Genomic DNA, 22364 nt, shown 5'->3' with positions numbered 1-22364 from the left:
AAAAAAAGAACAACTCAATAGCATTCAGAGCGATCCTATGGTTGAATTTTTTATAAATATAGCAAAAACAGTCAAGACTTTTCCTATTCGAGATCAAGTTCATATTAAGGCGCAATTGTTTCAAATGGTTAACAATGTAGAGATGAGACTCGCGTTAACTTCACCAACTTCTGTTTCCAACGTAACGATGCCTCCGCCACCATCAAATTATTCAAGGTTTTCTACACCGTCTACTTCAAAACAAACTTCAAATAGAACAATGTATTTTTCACCTACCATGAACGAAACTCTGCATATTCATTGCCCGTCACCTGTAACGATGTCTCCTTCGCCTGATTCAAATGTAATTATGACTCCGTCACCTAATTCTAATGCATCGATGTCTCCTATATCTAATTCAAGTGCCGTTATGTCTCCTTTGCCTAATTCAAATGCCATTATGACTCCTTCACCTTCCACAAACGAATTTTCTTATACGCAGGATCAAGATAATCAATATCTAAGTCAATTTTTAAAATTTCCTTATAATAATATAAATAATGTATCGGAATAACTTTGTTTTGTACCACATTGTAAAAAACTGACTCAACTATAATAAAAAGCAAATTGGTTTAAAAATGTAATCGTATTGTTTTTCACATTGCGTTTGAAACGATGTATCTACTTAATATTTAATACCTACCCAATAATTATAATTTTTAATATTTAAAACTAATTGTTTTTAATACATACCTTAAACACACAGCAAGTTTTTGTTCTGGTTCTATGGCCTCTCTGTATGTTGTATTCTGTCTTAATATATGAGGACGTAAGATGTCAAGAAGAGTTGTGAATTTGGCATGAGACATACGAAAATACTGGAAAAATTTTACATCGTCGTTGAGCAAATCAGTAAACAGTGTATGATATTCTCCAAATTGTGACCTTTTTTTGAATATGTCATGTATCCACATTCTATGTTTTCTCTTATTTCCTCTACTTTCTTCTTCATCTTCTTCATCTAATAACAAAGTAATAATGACAAGTTGTTCATCACTTTCCATATTGTCTATTAGGTACACACACTGTAATACTGGATTGTGTAATGTTTCTGATCGTTCACTCGCAACGAAAATGCGAATTGTTAATTAAAAAAATCCGACCGTCGCATCGGCAATCCGATCGCTACGGATACAGTGGACGCACTACCATAAAATGATCCGTTTCATACGATTCGTCCGATACGTACGATGCGTACCTATGGACGCGTACCTTTAATAACTTGTAATATTTCGAGCACCTGCTATGTGCCACCAAATATTATGCACTTGTGTGAATGCCAAATTATTATCTCTTTCAAAATTATAAATTTATTATTCACTTGTGTGATTGAAAACATTATTATATTACTTATGACTACCATCTAAATTATTATAACTACTGTTTACCTCATATAAACCACTTGATTACCCTAACTCTCTCTCTTGTTAACATTTTATTTTATTTAACTCTTTAGCATTCATTTGCTGATGCGTGTACTCAAAGCCTACGAGCTCCACCGAAGTCAATCTGAGAATTGTCACGCGGTACTGCCCGTAGGTCACAACTTGAGTGTTCCCGTCAAGTTGTGGGTAGTTTTTGAGCCTTAAAAAACTCCAAACTCTTTCAAACTTAATTGATGTATTAAAAATGTCTATTAACTAAACTTTTAATTTAATTAAAAAAAAAATACTTAACTTAATTGAGTTAAAAATATCATTAACTCGCTCGCCCAGCCTTGTATATGTTTGCAAGAAAGACGCCAGTATTAACTAGGTTATTAACATATTAATGTTAATATTTTTGATTGTGTACCACCATGATTCTTGACAAAAAAAAATGTTTATCATGAAATTTTGCTTTTTTTATTTTTGTTTAAATAATATAAAAACTTATGCATGTAGAGTACCTATATGAGAATATATTATCATGGGTGTTTTGGTGTTTATTACCTTATTATAAGATAAAATATATTGTTACGTATGTTTGAAATTTGTTTTGTTAATATTATTTACTTTGTGGTACCTATGTAGGTGAACGTGGATGAATTGTTTATATGTGTATGGTAAAATAAATTATAGACTATTATAATCGCTAGTGACTACGAAATGAGTGCCAAAAGAGTGGATCTGGGTATCGTTTACATCGTAGGTACCTACTAGAATACTAGATATTAGTGATTACGTATTTGCGTCTTGTAGGTAATAAGCTAATAAGTAATAACCAATAGGCCATTACTGGATACCGCATTATTAAATGTTATTATTATATTATTCACATAATAATATTACCTATTCTTATTGAATTTGCCGTAGTCTGCAGGTGATAAGGTTTATCGTTTATGCCACGAATAGGTCACATTTATAAAATATTGTACATTTTGATTTTTGTAATAATTATTAAACTATGCTCGCCATACGCAGAATTTTGTGTATGGTTATTATCAAGGCTCGGAACTTTAGGCATTTGCATATTTGTTTTGAAAGTGCATATTGAACTTCTGTTCTGGTTCGATACAATTTTGATCCATAGTATGTATATTTCAAATACAAAAATTTTTATTGCATAATTTTGCATATTTCGTTATTTTTTGTACGAATTAGCATATTTTAGGTTTTAGAACATTTTTATGCATATTACAAAGATTTAATGAAATTTCATTTTTTTCTTACATTTACACAATTTAATTATAGTTAATAAAATAAAATTAGATATTTTACAAATAAATTCATCGAAAACTACGTCGTCGGATATTCTTATATTGCTTCCAATGCATTTAACAATAATATTATATAATCTCTAGTACGAGAACTCGAAATAGTTTCTGCCGACCGGCCGAATTTATTTTTATCCAAATTTAACATGGCATTCATATATTTTGTACCATGATATAAATAAATTGTATAATCCTAGGAAATTTGTAAACAATTATGTTTAACTATTAGGTCATTATCAGTATTTATACACCATATTAATTCTGTTCGTTGTAATACTACGGTCTACGTGCGTACCGGTTTCATTGTATAGTGCGAACTGCGAGTGCACATTAGTCAGTCGTCAGTATTAAGCCCGTCGCTTGTCGCAGTGATAATTTTTTTAATATTTCTGATTTAACGATGCCTAAAGATAAGCAATCATTGTCTCGGCGCCTTAAATCTTTAAGCTCTGAGTTCGGTGAAGATGTGTTCTCTATTGATAATGTAGTTCTATCTTGCAAACTTTGCGAAGTGAAAGTGGATCCCGAAAGTCTATCTAGTATTACACAGCACATAAAAACAGAAAAACATCGTCGTGCTGTAGAACGTAAAATAAATCAAAAAACAGCCAACAGCCAACAGCTATTAACTAATCTAACTTCGAAAAATTGACTTTCAATATGGATTTATGCAAAGCTTTTATAGCAGCTAATATTCCGCTTAACAAGTTACAAAATACAGAGTTTCGTAAATTCTTACAGTTATACACACAAAAAGATGTCCATGATGTCACTGAATCGACACTTAGAAAGTTTTATCTTGATGATTGTTACGAGGAAATGATGAAAAACATAAGACAACGTCTGTTTTTAAAAAAAAAATTGGATATCGATCGATGAAACGACTGACGCTGAGGGAAGACAAATTGCAAACGCCATAATAGGAACTCTAGAAGAAGATAGAGCAGGTGATATATTCTTATTAAATACCGACGCATTAGAAAAAACAAACCACTCTACCGTATGCAATTTTTTCGACAAATCGCTCAGTATTTTGTGGCCTGACGGAATCAAACACGATGACGTGTTATTATTTCTATCGGATGCGGCGCCTTATATGGTTAAGTGTGGGAAATCACTTAATGCATTATATTCAAAAATGGTACATGTGACGTGCGCAGCGCATTGTCTCCATAGGACTGCTGAAGAGGTACGTGGACAATTTGGCACGATCGTTAAAATTATATCGAATGTCAAAAAAATGTTTAAAAAAGCGCCATCGCGTGTTCAGATATTCAAGACACATGCCCCGAATATCCCCTTACCACCAGAGCCAGTTATCACACGCTGGGGCACGTGGCTTAATGCTAGCATTTATTACTGCGAATATTACAAACAAATTTGTGAAATTGTGGAAATGTTAGACTCAGAAGACGCTTTAAGTATAAAAATAGCAAAAAAAAATTTGGTTAAACATGTGTCAAAAGTAATCTAGTATACATAAAATCAAATTTTAAAGTTCTTTCAGATTCAATTTTAAAATTACAAAGAAAAAATATGCCTTTAGCCGAATCTTTAGATATTCTGGAAAAAGTTCAAATTCAGTTACAAATGGCTCAGGGCAATGAAGGGCAAAAAGTGTATAAGAAATTTGAAACAGTTTTAAACAAAAACAGCGGTTTACAAATTCTAAAACAGATATCAAAAATAATTGGAGGAGAAAGTGACAACATGGATGATCTACCTGAAGATCTTACCACAAATGATTTAAGTTTTTACAAGTTTGCTCCAATTACATCAGTTGATGTGGAGAGATCTTTCTCGATTTATAAAAATCTCTTGACCGACAATTGAAGATCATTTAAACTCGAAAACATAAGGAAACACCTTTTACTTCAGTGCAACACGGGTAAAAAATAACCTATCTAATTGTTTAAATATTTAATAATTCTAATTTTTTTTAGTAGGAAATCAAGAAGGTTAATGTTTTTTGAAGATAGAAATACATATAGGCAGACAGAAATACAAACAAGTGTGCAAAAAGCTTATTTTTTTAAATTTTATTTTCTCATGTACTTAATTTTAATTTTCAAACTTTGTGTAAAATATTTATTTTTTATTCAATAAATTGCATATTTTTCAAATTTTTACTGCTTATTTTACCGCATATTATGATGTTTTTTGATGCATATGTATGCGCATATTTGAGTACTTTTTAGCGCATAAAGTTCCGAGCCTTGGTTATTATACACGTATGACGAAGTATTGAAAAAATCAAAGTGCAAAAGTTGTGAATCAACATTGACTGTAAGTATCCATTAAATTCTAAATTCTAATATTTATATGCAATATGCAATATAATACGATTGGGAATTATAATACATGAAAATGTACTTTTAATACTTAATTATATATAGTAGGTATTAATGAAAGAAAAATAGGTTTTAGAAATTAGGTTACAAATAATAACATAAAGCCGTACACACATAAAGTAGGTAGCTATACGGTTAAAATCACTTAAAATTTAATTTAAAAATATTTTTTTTAACAGGTTATAACCGGTTTTAACTGCAACCTCAGTTTCAAATTTTTAAGATTTAAGATTAAAACCGAAACCTCGAGAATTTTTTTTTAGATAAACCTAACCGAAACCGAAACCGAAATAAAATGATCGCATTTTTTATGAATTATCTTATCTAACTGAAATTGTATTTTCTTAGATTATTTCTCACTGATTTAATTAAACGAGGACTGTCATGAAAGAAATAAATGTTTTCATCATTGAAATTGATGAATGGTTGTGTTTGTGTGGCTCCAAATAAATTTCTCATACCAATATTATTGGTACCTTGGTCACATATAATAACTTTTGGAATAAAACCAGCATCTTTAACTTTATTGATAACATCAGTCAAAATGTTTTTAAGTCTAAAGCCAGATACTGGTCCTTTAGAAAAAAAATATCCTAGTATTTGTAACTATACCTTTAATCATAACAACTAATACTTGGTCACAGATGCGATTCATTTTCATAACAACAAACTCATGATCTATACCAAAGTCTTCATAACCACTAAATAATTGATCATTTTGAGAGTTATAAGATATCAATTTTTTTATATTATATTGTATATATTTTTTTTTTTTTTTATTGATTGAAAGAAAGAATATACAAAAATTATTTTTATAGATAACATTTTCGATTATCTATCTCCTTTAAGCAAAGGTTATGTCGGAGATAGAGAGTTATTAAATTATGTAATATAATTATTAATAAAAGAAATTATACTAAATTAAAATTTTAAATCCATATAAAACTAAATAAACAAATAACAAATGTTTTTTTTTTTTTTTAGAAATTGTACATGATAAAAGGAAAACTATAAAAACAAACATTATAATCAAACATACACAAATAAAACTAATATAGATTAAAATTATTTACTTAGCTTATAAAATAAAAAGAATTTGATTTAGGGTAAATTGCACAATAACCATTCATTAATTTTTTTTTTTTTTTGATTTTTGTTTTTATAGTATAGTAATTTCTGTTTTATATCATAATCCAATGAATTGAATGTAGTAGGCCCAAGGTAGTCTATGAATTTTTGACCACACGTTGTTTTTACATACTTTACTAATGCGTCTAATGCCCTGTGTTGTATTTTATTTTTGTACTACACTGTATTGAACCATGTATTTCTGTTTGTATCTAACCATAATATTACAATTTTTTTGTAAACCGATCTAATAGGCAAAACCTTAAACTCTTTATAATTTTGATTCGTTGAGCCTACCATAGTTTTTGCACCTAAACAGATTCTTATAATTTTGTTTTGTTGAAGTTGTAATGACTTATATTATATAGACATTCTATTTCCAACATCGTTCCAAAATGAATAGTGTTGATTTTTAAAGTGTGTTGAACATATAACCTTGTATTTTACTGAATCCATCTCCCTTTTGTTCAAAACTATTAATAATTATATTATTTTGTGTTAGTTTCGCCCATTGACTACATCTATAATAATAATTTTATAGAAATTAGGATTTCGATTTAATTTAAATTTAAAAATAAGTTAAAATCTTTAAAAATTACACGTTTTGATCACTTGGAAATCTATGGAATGAAATTCCAAGATTTTATTTTCCTGTATTATTACAAGAAAGCACAGCACAACGTTTTCTACCCATGGTAAACAAATACTTTTAAGTATTATGTAAATTATAAAAAAAAACAATTTAAAAATACACAACAACCATTGTCTGTTACATCAATAATAATTATTACTTTATTAGAGTAATTTCGTAAGGTATGGAAAAATAATCAATTATCTTAATGCTGATATCATCATTCATTGATATAATATTATGTTGTTTAATAATTATTGTTTTGGTATTTTGCGTACAACAAAATATGTACCAATCAATGTATATTGTACCCATTATAATATAATAGTACTCTATATTTTAATACCTATTTTATATTATTGATTTATGGCGCCAAATTATTTGTATTAGTTAACGAGTACATAAAAGTGATAAGGAGAAAGGGGCTGAATAGAGGTAATCACATACATTTTGGAGCGCTATGACGCCAGCAGGTTTCTACAGAGCTTCTCGTATTCTAATCTATAGTATTTGTCTAACGTCATCTTGTGACGAACGCCCATGCAACATACAACCCGAGCGCACAGAAAAACATAGATTTCTTAGTTTTCTTAGCTTTCTTAGCTTTGTGTTCTGCGTTGGGCGCTTTTCAAACCGGTGAGTACAAGTTTAAAATACATAATAATAATTTATAGTATAACGTTTGTATAGCTCGCGTACCTACTAGTTTATTCATGACATTGTACGTACACGAGCTGGTGTACGACGAGTTTCCGTATACACGATATTGTTTATTACTATATACACGCCATTTCAACCTTTGCGCGTTTCGTATTCAATGTTAATACGACATTTGTATTTTCGCTTGCCGTGTTCGCCTTACGTACACAAAAAGCTCTAAACTACGCTTTTTGCAGTTCCCAATTACAAGACCATACTGTGTGTGTGGACGTCACCCTACAGTGTGTTAGTTTATTTTAGTTCATACTCAATACTGTATGTACACTTAATAATATATACTTACCGTGTACAAATAATATTTACTGCATTTCTAAAAATAAACACACAACCTCGGATTATTAACTGATAACATAGGTACTGATAATATAATTACATTAGGTGAACACGGAGTTTTGGTTATATTATTATAATATAATATAAAATGTTTGGCCATTACTTAACCCATTACTCTTTTTAGGTAAATATAACAATGGTCAAAAATTGTATGATTTGTGGCAACGTCGAAGACGTGGATGACGATTTAGTGCATTGGTAATAATATAATATATATATACGTCCCTATCACGATTACTTTTGACATAATAAAATCAAAATAACATAATACGATGATTGTATTAGTTTTCAAGCGAACGTCGATCGGAAGCGTCAATGGGTGATGTTCACCGAGGACAATGGTGTCAATGCTCGACAGATATTAAATCATTCCAAGCTCTGTTCAAGGCATTTTGTTGCCTGTCGTGATTACTACGGAGCAGCCGTACATCGCCGTCGACTAACTGCTGGAGCAGTGCCTTCAGTAGTGAGTAACAACCAACATAAAACCTTGGATCACTGTATTAAACAAATAGTGTCAAGCTGTGTCATACAGTGTGAATTAAAATATCACATATGTGTTTATTATTTCAATATACCCAGGTGGCAGGTATTTTACAGTGGCTACAGTTTGATACTATACATACTACCCTAACCTAACCTACTATACTGCAAAAGATACTCCAATAGGTACTTGCATTAAGTTATTGTTGCTGGTTAACATTCATTAAATACTGGGTAAAGCTTATTTATTATGGGTATTTACAACCAATAAACAAAATACTTAAACGTTTTCTTACACAGTTCTTAATATTACTACTACTACTACTTACTACTGACCTAGGTCTACTCTCCTTTATTTGTAAGTTGTGTACTGACAATAAGTAGTGTCTAACCTACGGTTAAAATTTGTTACATGCAAAATTAAATGTCTATTTTATCATAAAACTTTCATTCAACTTATTATATTATAATTGTATAGAAAGCAAATTGTAGAAAAATTTGAACCACATTCAATTGTGTTACCGCTGTTTCAGATTTCATTTGCATATCAAACACTGGGTCAAGCTTATTTAGACTAAAATTTGATACCTAGATTCACTTATAAGTTTATTACTATACTAATATATCAAATTTTACTATGGTTACATAAACCTAAACAGAACAATTAACGTTTTTTAATTACTACTACACAAAGTAGGTATTACTAGACTCTTTACTAACCTCTCCTTTTTGTATTGGATGAGTATTTTATCATTTCACATATTGTCAACACTTTCTTTACTTTATTTATACAACTAACTTTTTTTTTTTTTTTTTATTTAGAAATACGCCTCAACTGCCAGGGTTATTGGCGTTTAAGATATACATGTTACAGTTTAATTATAGTTTACTTAATGATACTCTGAGCATACAGAAGAGGAAAAAAAAAAAAAAAAAACGTATATAAGATAATTAATATGATACAAATAATATATAAAAATGTGAATTGTATGTGGTATGTTAGAATTTGTGTTATATTTTTTGCAGAAGGTTTGTTTCTTTGAGAAGTTCTAGGAGTGAAGATGTTCTTTCCGTGTTTGGTGCTAGTATTTCACAAAGGTTGCTTGGGAGCATGAGTTTGTCTCTGGTGTCTTTTGTGAGGAGGCATTCTGTTAGAAGGTGTTTGACAGTGGTCACGGTGTTGCATGAGGTGCATATTGGTTGATCCTTTTTGCTCATTAGATGTTCATGAGTGTAACGTGTATGGCCAATTCGTAATCTGTTGAGTACGATTTGATGTCTACGCGGGAGTGATGTGTCAGGCAACCAAGGGAGGGTGGATGATTTTATTTCTCTTAGCTTGTTGCTTCTTACTGATCTCCATTCTTGAAGGCAGGTTTGGTCGAGGTTAGTGTTTATAAGGAGTTTTGTATCTAAATGTGTTGTTATATTCCAGAAATCAGTTGGTTCTTTCGTTGCCCTTTTGGCCATTTCGTCTGCAATTTCGTTACCAGGTATGTTGTTGTGTCCAGGTACCCATAGAAATCTGATGTCTTTTTTGGATAAGATTATAATGTTTAATATTAGGTTGCCTATTGGGTTGTTTTTTTGTGGATTTGCTAAGTTTGTGAGGGCGCTGAGAGAGTCTGTGTATATGGTTGAAGATTGGCTATCCGAGGAGGCAGCTAATTCTGTGGCTTTTAAAAGAGCTAGATATTCTGCTGTATAGATTGAGTTGTATGATGGGATTTGAAATGCTGTTTGGGAGTTTGGCTGGATTATTGCGATAGCAGTTCCTTCCGTGTTTTTGGATGCGTCAATATATATTTCTTGATGTGGTGGAAGACTGTTTTTTAGATCGAAGAAGTTTGATTTGTAAATGTAGGAATCGGTTTCTTTTTTTTTGTGTTCAGTTAGGTTGAGATAGATGAGAAGATTTGAGGTAATCCATGGTGGTTGTTCAGAGACTTGAGGATTAATTTGGTTTGTAAAAGTAATATTGAGGTCTGAGGCATAGGTGGCTGTACGAGTGCCAAGATTGTTTATATCGTTATTTTGGAATTGGTTGATTGAGTTTCTTAATATAGTGCTGAAGGGATTTTTTGTTGCTATTAATGTTTTTGAAGAGTATTCCAATGTATGTTTTATTCTCCTTTTTTCAAGTGATTTAGAGCCTGTGATGTTTATGATGCTGAGAACTGGGCTGCTTTTGAAAGCACCAATTGACAATCTTAGGGCTGTATTGTGAATAGGATCTAAAGTTTTGATTGTTACCGCAGATGCTCCTGCATATAGTATTGAGCCATATTCTAGTGCTGAGAGGATTATTGAGTTGTGTATTGTCTGTAATGTTTTGCTTTCTGCACCCCATTCGAGGTTACTTAGTGTTTTTATTTTATTGAGTTTAGATTTTGCCTCATTTTTTATGTTGTTTATGTGAGTTCGCCATGTTAGTTTTGAATCAAAGGTTAAGCCTAGTATTTTTATGTTGAATACTCGAGGAATGTTCGTGTTTTCCATTTTAAGAGATGGACTGTAGGGGATGTTTTTCTTTGAGAAAATAATGAATTGAGATTTGATTGGAGAGAAAGTAAAACCAGAAGTTTTACTCCATTGTAGTAGGTGGTTTATACAATTTTGTATCTGCTGAAATAAAGTTGGTAGATTATTTCCCCTGAAAAATATGTTACTATCATCTGCGTACATTGTGATTTTGTTTGGGGGTTTTATGATAGATGGGAGGTCATTGATAGCCAAAAGAAAGAGAGTTGAACTTAGAGGAGAGCCTTGAGGGCTGCCATTATGAAGAATGAATGGGGAAGATAGTGCACCATTATTAGATACTTGTATTGTTCTATTTGAGAGGTAATTTGTGATGAAGTTAATTATGTTACCCTTAAGATTCAGCTGTACCATGTATTTAATAAGACGGTGGCGCCATATAGTGTCGAAAGCTTTTTGTAAGTCGAGGCTGAGTAGTACCAAGTATTGATTTTGATTGAAAGTTTCTTTAATTTCATTTTCAATAATTGCTAAAGAGTCCAATGTAGAATTATTTTTTCGGAAACCATGTTGAAGATTGGATAATAGATTGTTATATTCTAAGTACCACATTAGTCTTGAGTTAATAATTTTTTCTAGTAGTTTTGTCATGGAACATATAATGGATATAGGACGGTAACTAGATACGTGGTTTTTTGGTTTATTGGGTTTATGGATCGGTTTGATTATCGCGGTTAGCCATGTTGTTGGGTACTGATTTTCCATCCAAATATGATTAAAGATCTTGAGTAGGTAGAGTTTTCCGTTTTTTGGAAGATTGAGAAGAAACATCGTAGGTATATGGTCTATTCCGCAAGCATTGCTTTTCTTGGAACTGAGGGCTGTTTCCATTTCTTGGATAGTGAGAGGACTATTAATATGAGTATTGTCTTGATTTTGATAGAGATTGATAGGTACAATTTCTTGAGCGCATTTGTATCTTTGAAAATCAAGGGGATAGGTTTCAGTACTACTAGCTTTTGAAAAGAAGGAGCCAAGTTCGTTTGCGATTTCTGAAGGTTCTGAGTATATTGTGTCATTTTCGTTTTTGAGGATTTGTATATTGTCATATTTGTTGATGCATTTAAAAGCCTTAATTTTATTCCATATTTGTTTTGGGTTTGCTTTATAATTGATTGAACACAAGTTCAAGTATAGGCGTGCCAACTCGTTGTTTTGCTGTCTTTGATTGTACGTCTGGCTTGGGCTTTGCGTTTTTTGAATTCTATGAAATCATCTCGGGATTTAGTGCGTTTAAATTTGTTGAAGGCCGTCTTTTTTGATTTGATAGATTCGTTACAATGAGAGTTCCACCAAGGAACTGGGGGCTTTCTACCTGAGAATATAGTTTGTCCTATTGTTAAGTTGGCTATTTCTAGAATAGCATTTGTGAAATTTTGTGTAACTTCATTTAAATTGTTAATTTTTGGTTTTTCAAATTCAATTAAATCTATTTTTTTGTTCTAAGAGGGATGTGAATAGATTCCAGTCAGCGGTGTTTAGTTTCCATTTTGGTTTGCCTACTTGAATGTCTTCTGTATTTCTGTACGTTAATTTCGTGATTATGGGCAAGTGGTCGCTTCCATATGGATGAGATAATGTGTCCCATGTAAGGTGAGGAGCTAAAAAAGGTGTTGTGAAAGATAAGTCAATAGCTGATTGCGTACCGGATGCTGTGCCAAAATGAGTTGGTTTACCGTTGTTCAGTGTAATTAGGTTTTCAGAATCTATGACCGATTCGAATATTTTCCCTCTAGTGTTTGTAGTTATGCAGCCCCATAATTTGTTGTGGCTGTTGAAGTCACCTAGGAGAATGAACGGCGGAGGGAGTTGTTGAATGATGTTTTTTAAGTCTGCTTCGGTGAAAAGAGATTGGTTAGGGAGGTAAATGTTACAGATTGTAATCTTTTGTTTGAGTTGAACAGAAATAGTTACGGATTCAAGTGGAGTATTTATTAGTATTTCTTCGGAAGAATATGAGTCTTTTATAAATGTTGAGATACCTCCGCTGGCTCTGAATGCGTTAGTTCTTATTTTGGTATAATTTGTATATCCTTTTAGTATGTTTTTTTTATAGTTTGTAAAATTTGTTTCTTGTAGACAAATGATTTCAGGGCAGTATTTGTTTATTATAATTTGTAGATTACTGATTCTTTTGTAGAAACCATTTAGGTTCCATTGTAGTATGTTATATTTTGTATTGTTGTGCTGCATTTTAGGTTTTATTTTTATAATGTTAGATATGTGGTCTTGTGAAGGATTGATATGTGTCATTGATTATGTATTGAATATGAATTAAGCTTCTGATTCGTTAGAATCATAGGGTTCTGCTTTTAACGTTTTTGTGAAGCGGGTTAATCTGTTTTTGATGTTACCATTTTGTAGGGTTGGTTTGATAGACATAATAATGTCCAATAAATCTTCTTTTGATATATTGTATTCATTATAAATTGTAGGTGGTTCGAAGTGGCCTTGATTATTTTCAAACATGTGTTTAAAGGTAATAAAATCGATTTTAAAATTGTTTTGATCGGTGAAGAGTTTTTTTGCTGGTTCTAGATATGCATCGATATTTTCTAAAAATGTTGTTAGTGCTGCTGATTTTGATTTTTTGTTCTTTTTCTTTTTTTTTTCGATGATTTCGTTTTGGGGGGTCACTGGGTTTTGTGGAGCAGGCATTGCTTTTGAGTTTACATTTGGTTCTAATGGAGATGGAGGTGGAGAGTGAGTTAGAAATGAGTCGGGGAGAGATCTTTTATTGCGTGTTGGTTGATCAATTTCCATTAGGATAACGTCAGAGTTTGGAATCACATCTAAATTTTGAAGTGTTGGTTTTGATGTGATCGATGATGTTGGTGGAAGATTTGATGGCAGTGTAGGCTCAGAAGTGATATTGGGTGTTTCAAGGGGAGATGTGTCGGTGTTCGATGTGGAGGTAGGTACTATAGGGGTATTATATGTGTTTGACGAGGCGTCTAATTTAGACGGTGTGTTTGCAATGGGTTGATCGTTGTTTACCTGTGACATTATGTTGGGTGAATTAATCTGGTTTGAGCAATGAGACGCAATGTGACCTTGGGCCTTACACAAGTAGCAGGTTAGAGAGTCATCTGATAAAAAGATCTTGTAGTTGGTGTCTTCGTAATTTATAAGTATGGAAGGTGGGAGTTTGATAAGATCGTCATGTTGGATAAAAGTTTGTCGACGAAAACTTAAAATATGCGTGAAGTCTTCAACTTGAATTCCGGCCCTTAGCTGTGTTGTAGGGCTATAAAGAGGTATATTTAATTTGATAAATTCGTTTGCGATTATGTCAGGCGGTATAATAGGATATACGTTAGATAATATTATTCTTTTATTCGGATTGAAAAATTTTCGTAATTTGAATTGTTGATGTAGTATTGTGATAAATGGGTTATCAATTAGATTATTTACTAATGAGCTGCTTGATAGGAATATACATAAGCGACCTTTAGATATACGGGACGCAAATAGAATATTAGACGGTTGGACTAATTTGCCGATTGCAATGATGTAATCTTTGTGTGGGATGTTGTCGTCTATATCGATTAATAAAGCTTGGTCTTTTTTGGGTATTAAGCTGTTTGCTACAGTTGAGGCGAATGATTTTTTGTTGATATCCGTGTTGATAGAACTGGTTGAAGTGTTGACGTTGGGTGAATTTTTTGGTGACATTTGATGTAGCGGTTTAGGATTTGATGTGCTTTTTAATGAATTTGATATGGGTAAGCTTTTGGGTGTGGTTGGTGACGTTTTATTTTTTTGTTTTTGTGCATCTTTTGGATTAGGTGGTTGACGAATGGAGGGGCTTTTTAAAGCTGGTAGTTTTGTAAACATTTTATAGTGTTGTGGGCTTGCGCCCGCTGGGTGTATTGTATCTTAGCTAGTAGTATTAATAACGAGCATATTACCTGCGATATGGTGCGTGTATAGTATACTGCTATCGTAAGCTATTAAAATCGGTACTCGTGAAACGCGATAAGCAACGTGTTGACTGTACGGAGTCTAACGACGAACTGACTACTAACTTTGTTTGTACTACAGTGTAACATATTTACTACTGATGTGTGTTATTTGATACATAGTGGTGATAGATATAGGTGTATTTGATTTTATCACATTGAAGACTCTTTTAAAAATTATTTTAATCACACCATGTATGATTTTATAAGTGTAACATAAACCTTACATTTAACTTATCATATATAAAGGCACTTATTGCATATGAGTACCTACACTTAGTGTTATAGAGTGCAATACATTTTTAAAATGTAAGGCATTGTTGTTATTGTTATGGTATACCACATAAGCACATTAAACCTAACCAAGACAAGATTATATTAAATATGTATGGGTATTTACAACCAATGTACAAAATACTTAAACGTTTTTTTTACTACTACTGCTTACTACTGACCTAGGTCTACTCTCCTTTATTTGTAAGTTGTGTACTAGATAGTGAAGTGTGATCCACCGTCGAATGACGTTAAACCGTAGGTATTGGTGTTGAATAAGTAACACGTAGATTACGTATACTAAGATTACCAATTTATTAAATTAGACACTTGTTGTAATAATGTATATAATGCTTTTATAAGTTGATATTAATACTAAATATTTCAATTGAACACAAAATAATTAATGTATATATAATTTATGTAATGAATCTATATAAATACTGACACTGAGAGAGGTTCTGATTAAAACTATATGAGGCTCTGTAATAAACTATAAAAGATGCTCTGACCAGTAACACGGGTGTTACTCACTCTTTCGACCTTACACGACTGCCGTCCGCCGGGCGAGGCCCGCCGCAACGGTCCATCCAGGCCTCTAAAGGTCTATTCACACACAGCAGTGACGTGACAGTGCCGTGTTCATTCCGGGATTCCCCCGGCAAGTTTGATAATATTCTTAAAGGAATGATAAGCATGACGTTCTCACACGTCCGGCGCGTGACCGTACCGACGCAAACATTGTTGTCGCTGTCATCGCACCGTGCGGGTCCGATTACTTACGTCCGATATTTTTCATATTTCACGGTCATCATTTTCATCGCAGTACAAAAATGAATGACGAAAAACTGATCGAGTTAGTGCGGAAATATTCCGTATTATACGATTTATCACATCCCAAGTATATGAACACGGACTTCAAAAATATCATATGGGCTAAAATAGCAGAGGAAATGGAAACAACTGGTAAGAAATACAATAATAATTATTTCTATTTATTTTATTATTTTATTATTAATTTTAATAATCCCAGTAGTACCTTTTTACATAATTTTTCATACTAACATTATCTTATATAATATATTATAAGTATTTCATATCCAAGGAAGAGAACCAGCTTCGGAATTAAAGTATTCAGTGAATATTTCCCTTGTACGAAATGCATCTGTAGTTGCGTTTCCTCCTTGCAAATGTAAATTTTGTAGTGTATGTCCCTTGCTTGTGAAATCCACTTGCTGATTTACGTAGTTATACGTACACGAATCATATTTTTTTATAAAATTATGTAGTAAGCAAGAAGCCAAAATTATGTAATCTGCGTTTTTTGGACACGCCTGAATCCACCTATTGTAAAGTCTAAACTTTTGTGTCAAAATACCGAATGTGTTTTCTGATGTCCTCCTGGCACGGCTCAAACGGTAATTGAAGTTACGTTTTCGATCATCCAAGTTATCTCCTGGATAAGGTCTCATTAAGTAGTTCTTCAGAGGAAATGCCTCGTCAGCAACAATAACATATGGCACTTGAATCTCTGTGTTAGGTATGGTAGAACATTCAATGAACCACGTTGAAGTGCTTTGCCTAAACTTGAATTAGCAAAAACTCCCCCATCACTACTCTTGTCATATGCTCCTACATGGACAGCAATAAAGTTACAGTGAGCGTCTACAAGAGCCAACAAAACAATAGAGAACGTCTTTTTGTAATTAAAGAACATCGTTCCGCTATTCGGAGGGGCCTGGATAGTAACGTGTTTCCCATCCATAGCTCCTATACAGTTGGGAAAATTCCACATACGAAAAAAATCATTAGCGATGTTCTTCCACATTTCTTCTGTCGGAGTAGGCATCAATTCGATCATAAGATTTTCAGAAATTATTTTACAGGTTTCTCGTACGATCTGGTAAACAGTACTATGCCCCATGCGATAGCTAAATGAAATTGTCTTAAGCGAATCACCAGTAGCCAAATACCTGAAAGAAATTAAATTAAAATAATAAAACTTATTTATTCGTTGTAAATAGTACGTTTTGGTCTAACTGCTATTTTTCACAAAGTGATTTTATATGTCACTCAATTTCGAAAAAAAAGCCAATAGCACGTTTTGGATTGTCACCCCTCAGTTAATATATGACATAATATATAAAATAATTTAATTCAGATGAGACGATACAAAATAAATGTTTATAAATACATTAAAGTATAGTATATTTGTTTGTATACCTAGCTTTGCCTACGCCTACAGTTTAATCATACAATTCAGTAAAAAATACAAGTTTTGTTTTTTTTAAATAAAAGTCTCCGATTCTTTCTATTGATTGTCAACCTGACTAATGTCTAATTATTCTTAATTTTTAGGAAATAAATAATATTGCATGAAAAATTTATTAAGTAATACATTTTCCATATTTTAATCAAATAAAAACAATAAATAGAAAAAATTTATAATTTAGTTGTAAACATAAAATTTAACGTAGCAAATTAATATAATATCAATTATTTTAATAATTTTTGAATTACCGCAAGACCTACTTACTTTTTTGTGGTTGCAAGTATTTAACACATGTTTTTTGTCTATGTTACAGGACCTTCTTGTAAAACAAGGTGGGGTAATATAAGAGATAATTTTAGAAAATCTCTGAAGAAAAATAAAACTGTAAGTGGTCAAAGAGCGAAAAATACTAAGCAGTATAAATATTCGCAGCAGTTAACCTTTTTAACAAAGTTCTTCGAGGAGAGGGATACCATGACTAACATAGATTTCGAAGTACCAACCCAAGAGAATGCAGGTACTGATGTCGTTGATGAACCAGGAGAATATGAAAATGAAGAAAACTCCCTAGACTGTACAAAAGACGTTGGTAATCCTGAGATTGTAGAATCCCAAAGTCGTACTTCGTCCAATTTAAAACAAGCTGAGTGTTTTACATTGCCTACACCACGAAAGAAAACAAAACAGTCGGTACCAGACACTCCTCCCTCGAAAACTGCCACTGCTACTGTTATGGAGTACCTCGTCAAAAAAAATGAAAATATACAACCATTGGCCCCACAGCATCCAGTTGACGCTTTCCTATCAGGAATAGCTCCAGTCTTAAAAAACTTACCCCCACGCTACTGGCATTACGCCAAGTCTGATATATTTGCTACGGTTCAAAATGATTATGGAGCAAGATCAATCTACGGAGCCACCTTCAAACCCAACGTATTCTACCCGAGCATACTATGAACAACCTACCACTGCAGCCTATTCTCCACCTAACCTTGCATCTATTTCAGCGACTAGTTCTTTCACCAATTCTCCAGGTGATCAAAGCCAAGACTCTAGTTTTGGTGCATTCCAACAGTATTATTAGTAACTGTATGATTTAAAAGTATAATAAAAAAAAATAAATACTTAAATATGTTATTATAAAGATGATGTACTTAATAGTTAATATAAATTGTAAAACTTGTATCTAATTCTTATTTTATGTCTTAACCAGGTGCGTCATTTTTTTTCGTGATGCACCCTATATATATATATATTCATTTTTTTTAAAACCACCATGTTAAAATTGGTCCGCTTTTAAATATAGTAATGACGTCCCTGGTCTTAACTTATACATCAGATTATACAACTACCTCAAACAAACAGCAAGCCGTTCTCTTGGTGTGATAGCTTTCCTCCAATGTGTGTCTTGCTTTTTCAGATGCACTTCCAACTTGCTCAACAGTAAGTTGAACGAATATTCAGATAACCTAAAATATTCAAAAAACTTTGTTCCATCATCCATCAACTCCTTATAGAGAGTGGAAATTTCTGCTTCAGTTGGTCTTTTCTTCCATGCCTTATGGACCCACATCCGTTTTTTCACTGCTTTTATTTCCTCTTCTTCGTCCAAAATCAAAGCAATCATCAATAGATCATTTTCTGAAAACATAGTCATCTTTGCCACGAGGTTTGGTCAATGACAGCGATACAGCACTTTACTCAACGATGACGGATGAAACACTGACTACTGTGAATAGAAATCACGGCCGGTAGAATCACGGAACGGGTACGGCACGGTCACGGCACTGTCACGTCACCGCTGTGTGTGAATAGACCTTAAGAATGTGCTGACCCAGCCCTTTCGGTCACGTAGACCATCGTGAGAACCGAATCGGTCACACACTCGTCTTACCCCGAGTCAACACATTTATCCCTATATATGTATTACATACATACATATATATACTAGGGTGTTCCTTAGCTATAGATGATGAAAAAAAAATTGCAAAATTTTTTTGAGCTCACCCCTTAAAAACGTGTGTATGCATATAAAAATGAATTACAAAAAATATTGAGGCAATCAAACTAGGTTAACCCGTGCCGAATTGAACCTGAAGTTTGAATTAATTCAAGTTTTGAATATTTATGAGAATTCTTTATACTTTTTTAAATATTTCGCAAACCGTTGAGTAAATCGAAATTATTTATATAACATGTTTTAAATAAAACAAAATTGTCTATAAATTATTTCTTAACAAGTTTTTAATAGCTTCTACTGTTCTTGAGATATATTGACTTAAATAGATAGAAATACCGTATTCTGAAAATTTCTATTGTTAATACTATATAAACATATTATTATTAATGGTAAATACTAAATAGTCATCAGAGTTAATGTATTATGAAATATTTTTATTTATTGAAGTATATAATTAATGATTTAAATTAATATAATTTTTTTAATGTTTCCTTTTTACAATTTGGAAACATTTGTCTGTGTTCTTGAACACATTGTAGTACATATTGCTTTTGCTCTTCGTTGACTGTTAACGCTTCATTAAAGTCCACCATTAATTTCACGCCCCTCTCAGCTGTATCATTGACCATTTTTAGAGATTTTATTAATTCTTTACCATTAACAAAACTGATATGGTTATCCCACGATTTTGGATCGTATTGTAAAAAACTTGTATCGATACCAAATCTGGTGAATAGTTTTAGGCTATTTTCTGAAATAAATTTATCAATATTCATTTCTGTAAAATGTAAAAATAAATTGTATTATTATTTAATTTATATTATTATTATTTTAAATAATATACTCACCATTAAATTTTTCATCAATCTGATATGGTTGAAGTGTAAGCCGTTTAGTCGAGTTAATGGATGATTTTTTCTTAAGAGCTTTTACCATTAATTTTTTTGTTTCAAAAGGTATCGATTCGTCGAAAAACGATAGAGCAGCAGCTTCTTCAGTTAAATACCACAAGTGATTACATAATTTTTTGATAGCGGCTGTGGAGATTTGACTATCAACTATTTCGTAGGATTTTAAAGATTTAATAAATTGTAAATCTAGGTTTGGAGCTTTTATTGGCGATGTACAAGTAAACCACGCTTTGACATAAAATTTAACGATGAAAATACAAACTTCCCCAATCGCTTTTTTCTCAGTGGCAGAAATATGATACTGATGCCTAAATATAAATATTTTCAAACAATAGATTGCTCGAGCCATCCATCGAGCTTGATGCATTGCACCCGGTGGATGAATTTTAATTTTTTTTTCAAAATTTCCACCAATAAATATTAGTACCAATTCTAAAAACTCATTGTAATCATCGCGTGAATTTTTAATTTCTAATTGACTTTGTACAAAATTAAGAATATCTTCTCTGATATTTTCTATGGCACTACTACAATATTGATCTTCTAATCCACTTATAAAATTACTAGAATCAATATCAATCCATTTTTTTTGGAAATTTTTTAATAATGGAATAGATGGGCTTGTAGTTACTTGTGGTATTTTAGTTTCAAAAACACTTCTTAACACCAACTCGTATATGTGGTGTCTGCAAGGGAGGTAGAGTAAATCTTTGTCTAATTTTTGTTCAATAAGAATACATGCTCCATTCAAACGGCCTGTATTGGATGAAGTAGTATCACAACATAAACCTTGCACAACATCCAATAAACCCCAATCATTTAACGCATTGTATACAGCGGTGGCTTGTTCTTCACCGGTTGACCTCTGAAGTATTGGAACTCCGATGATTTGTTCAATATTTTTACTAGTTACAATAATTGGAAGTCGTTCAACTGTCGTATTTTTGACGTGAATATTAGGTAATAATTTTCCATCCCAGTGAACTATAACATAACTTGGGCGAGATTCTTGAAACCGTGATTTTATTATTTTAGCACGTTCACAACGGTACAATTCTCGTGCTCTATGAATAGAAGTTGAATTAATTATATAATCATCGTTGTTGAATCCTAATGCCTCTAATGTTGCTTGTAAAACGTATACTGAGTCACGAACACTTAATTTGCACCTATCCAAAGCTCCAGCTAATTTTTGTGAAATAAAATTTATTTTTCCTCGCCTTTTTTTTTCAATGGTGACAATTGAGTTTCTCCCTGTGCAACACTTGTTTCCGTGTCAGATATTTCATAATTGTCTGAACTATCGGTCTCATTCTCCACATCTTCATTCAACTGCATAGAATTAAATACCGAAGTAGATGCAATTTGCATTTGCTCACAACAACGAGTTTGTTTGTTTGTTTAATTCCATAGATTTTCGGATTTCTCTACGATTTTCTTTAATTGTTTCTTTTTTATCAACACCACTCAGACATCCAGGTCGCCCGGGAAGACGTTGGTTTATTAAAAATTGTTTACCCTCATTAATTTTTATTATATTTAATGCATCCGAATGCGCAATATCAAAAAGACTATCCAAAATCGAAATAAACTCATTTTCTTTTTTTCGATAAATTTCGCCAGTTATTTTAGCATTTTTTTGTAAGTTTCGCCAGTTGTCGTACATTTTTATTAACTTACTAACACAATGTTGTACAGCCCTTGTCGGAATTCTAGCTTTTTCCCAGAATATAATACATTCTCGAATAACTAAATTTGCACTTTCGCGAATATTTAATTTTACGGTCCTTAAGTTAAAAAAAAATATCTGGAAAACTTGTTTTAATGATGGCAATTTTGAACCTAGAATTTGAGTTTCTTTAGATCCAATTAAAAATATATGTTCGTCTTTTCGAAGTTTTAAAGACATGTTCGAAAATTAAATCGAATTAAATAATAAAAATTATTATTATTTTAAAGATACTTAAATAAACAATTTGTCATGAACACAAAACTAAACACACGATACGCATAACACGACTATTCGATTCGTACTAAATAAGTGACTAGACTTTTGTTGGAGATT

The 22364-nt window shown here is 32.1% G+C and overlaps 3 protein-coding genes and 1 pseudogene across 3 annotated transcripts; 2 read left to right on the top strand and 2 right to left on the bottom strand.

The window, feature by feature from the left end:
* The first annotated feature begins 3872 nt into the window (after positions 1-3872).
* LOC132949802 (uncharacterized) lies at positions 3873-4633 on the top strand (annotated as a pseudogene).
* A 4758-nt stretch (positions 4634-9391) lies between these two features.
* Positions 9392-14758, bottom strand: LOC132949795 (uncharacterized). Its single transcript, XM_061020882.1, has 5 exons — positions 13559-14758; positions 12568-12805; positions 12421-12522; positions 12069-12275; positions 9392-12024 (listed from the first exon to the last, which is right to left on the bottom strand). Exons 1-5 carry the CDS (start codon positions 14756-14758, stop codon positions 9392-9394), a joined length of 4380 nt encoding a protein of 1459 aa, XP_060876865.1.
* A 1231-nt stretch (positions 14759-15989) lies between these two features.
* LOC132933481 (uncharacterized) lies at positions 15990-18403 on the top strand. Its single transcript, XM_060999751.1, has 2 exons — positions 15990-16122; positions 17742-18403. The coding sequence occupies exons 1-2, from the start codon at positions 15990-15992 to the stop codon at positions 18383-18385; spliced, it is 777 nt and encodes a 258-aa protein (XP_060855734.1). The 3' UTR covers positions 18386-18403.
* Positions 18404-19855: 1452 nt separating this feature from the next.
* Positions 19856-20324, bottom strand: LOC132934479 (uncharacterized). The gene is made up of 2 exons (XM_061000778.1): positions 20237-20324; positions 19856-20166 (listed from the first exon to the last, which is right to left on the bottom strand). The coding sequence occupies exons 1-2, from the start codon at positions 20322-20324 to the stop codon at positions 19856-19858; spliced, it is 399 nt and encodes a 132-aa protein (XP_060856761.1).
* Between the last annotated feature and the right edge of the window lie 2040 nt (positions 20325-22364).

This window comes from Metopolophium dirhodum, chromosome 1 (genome assembly GCF_019925205.1).
Source record: "Metopolophium dirhodum isolate CAU chromosome 1, ASM1992520v1, whole genome shotgun sequence".
Taxonomy (NCBI): Eukaryota; Metazoa; Arthropoda; class Insecta; order Hemiptera; family Aphididae; genus Metopolophium; species Metopolophium dirhodum.
The sequence above is the reverse complement of the archived record's forward strand: the minus strand, read 5'-3'. Positions and strand labels throughout refer to the sequence as shown.

Excerpts from the sequence above, each read along its gene's own strand:
- LOC132949795 (XM_061020882.1), bottom strand. The coding sequence starts at position 14,758 with ATGTTTACAAAACTACCAGCTTTAAAAAGCCCCTCCATTCGTCAACCA. Across the intron at positions 12,806-13,558 it reads TGCCTGCTCCACAAAACCCA|ATTACAATCTGTAACATTTA; the intron begins GTGACCCCCCAA and ends CTCAAACAAAAG. Across the intron at positions 12,276-12,420 it reads TACAGAAGACATTCAAGTAG|AAATAGCCAACTTAACAATA; the intron begins GCAAACCAAAAT and ends ATGCTATTCTAG.
- LOC132933481 (XM_060999751.1), top strand. The coding sequence starts at position 15,990 with ATGAATGACGAAAAACTGATCGAGTTAGTGCGGAAATATTCCGTATTA. Across the intron at positions 16,123-17,741 it reads AGAGGAAATGGAAACAACTG|GACCTTCTTGTAAAACAAGG; the intron begins GTAAGAAATACA and ends TCTATGTTACAG.
- LOC132934479 (XM_061000778.1), bottom strand. The coding sequence starts at position 20,324 with ATGGTAAAAGCTCTTAAGAAAAAATCATCCATTAACTCGACTAAACGG. Across the intron at positions 20,167-20,236 it reads GATTGATGAAAAATTTAATG|AAATGAATATTGATAAATTT; the intron begins GTGAGTATATTA and ends TACATTTTACAG.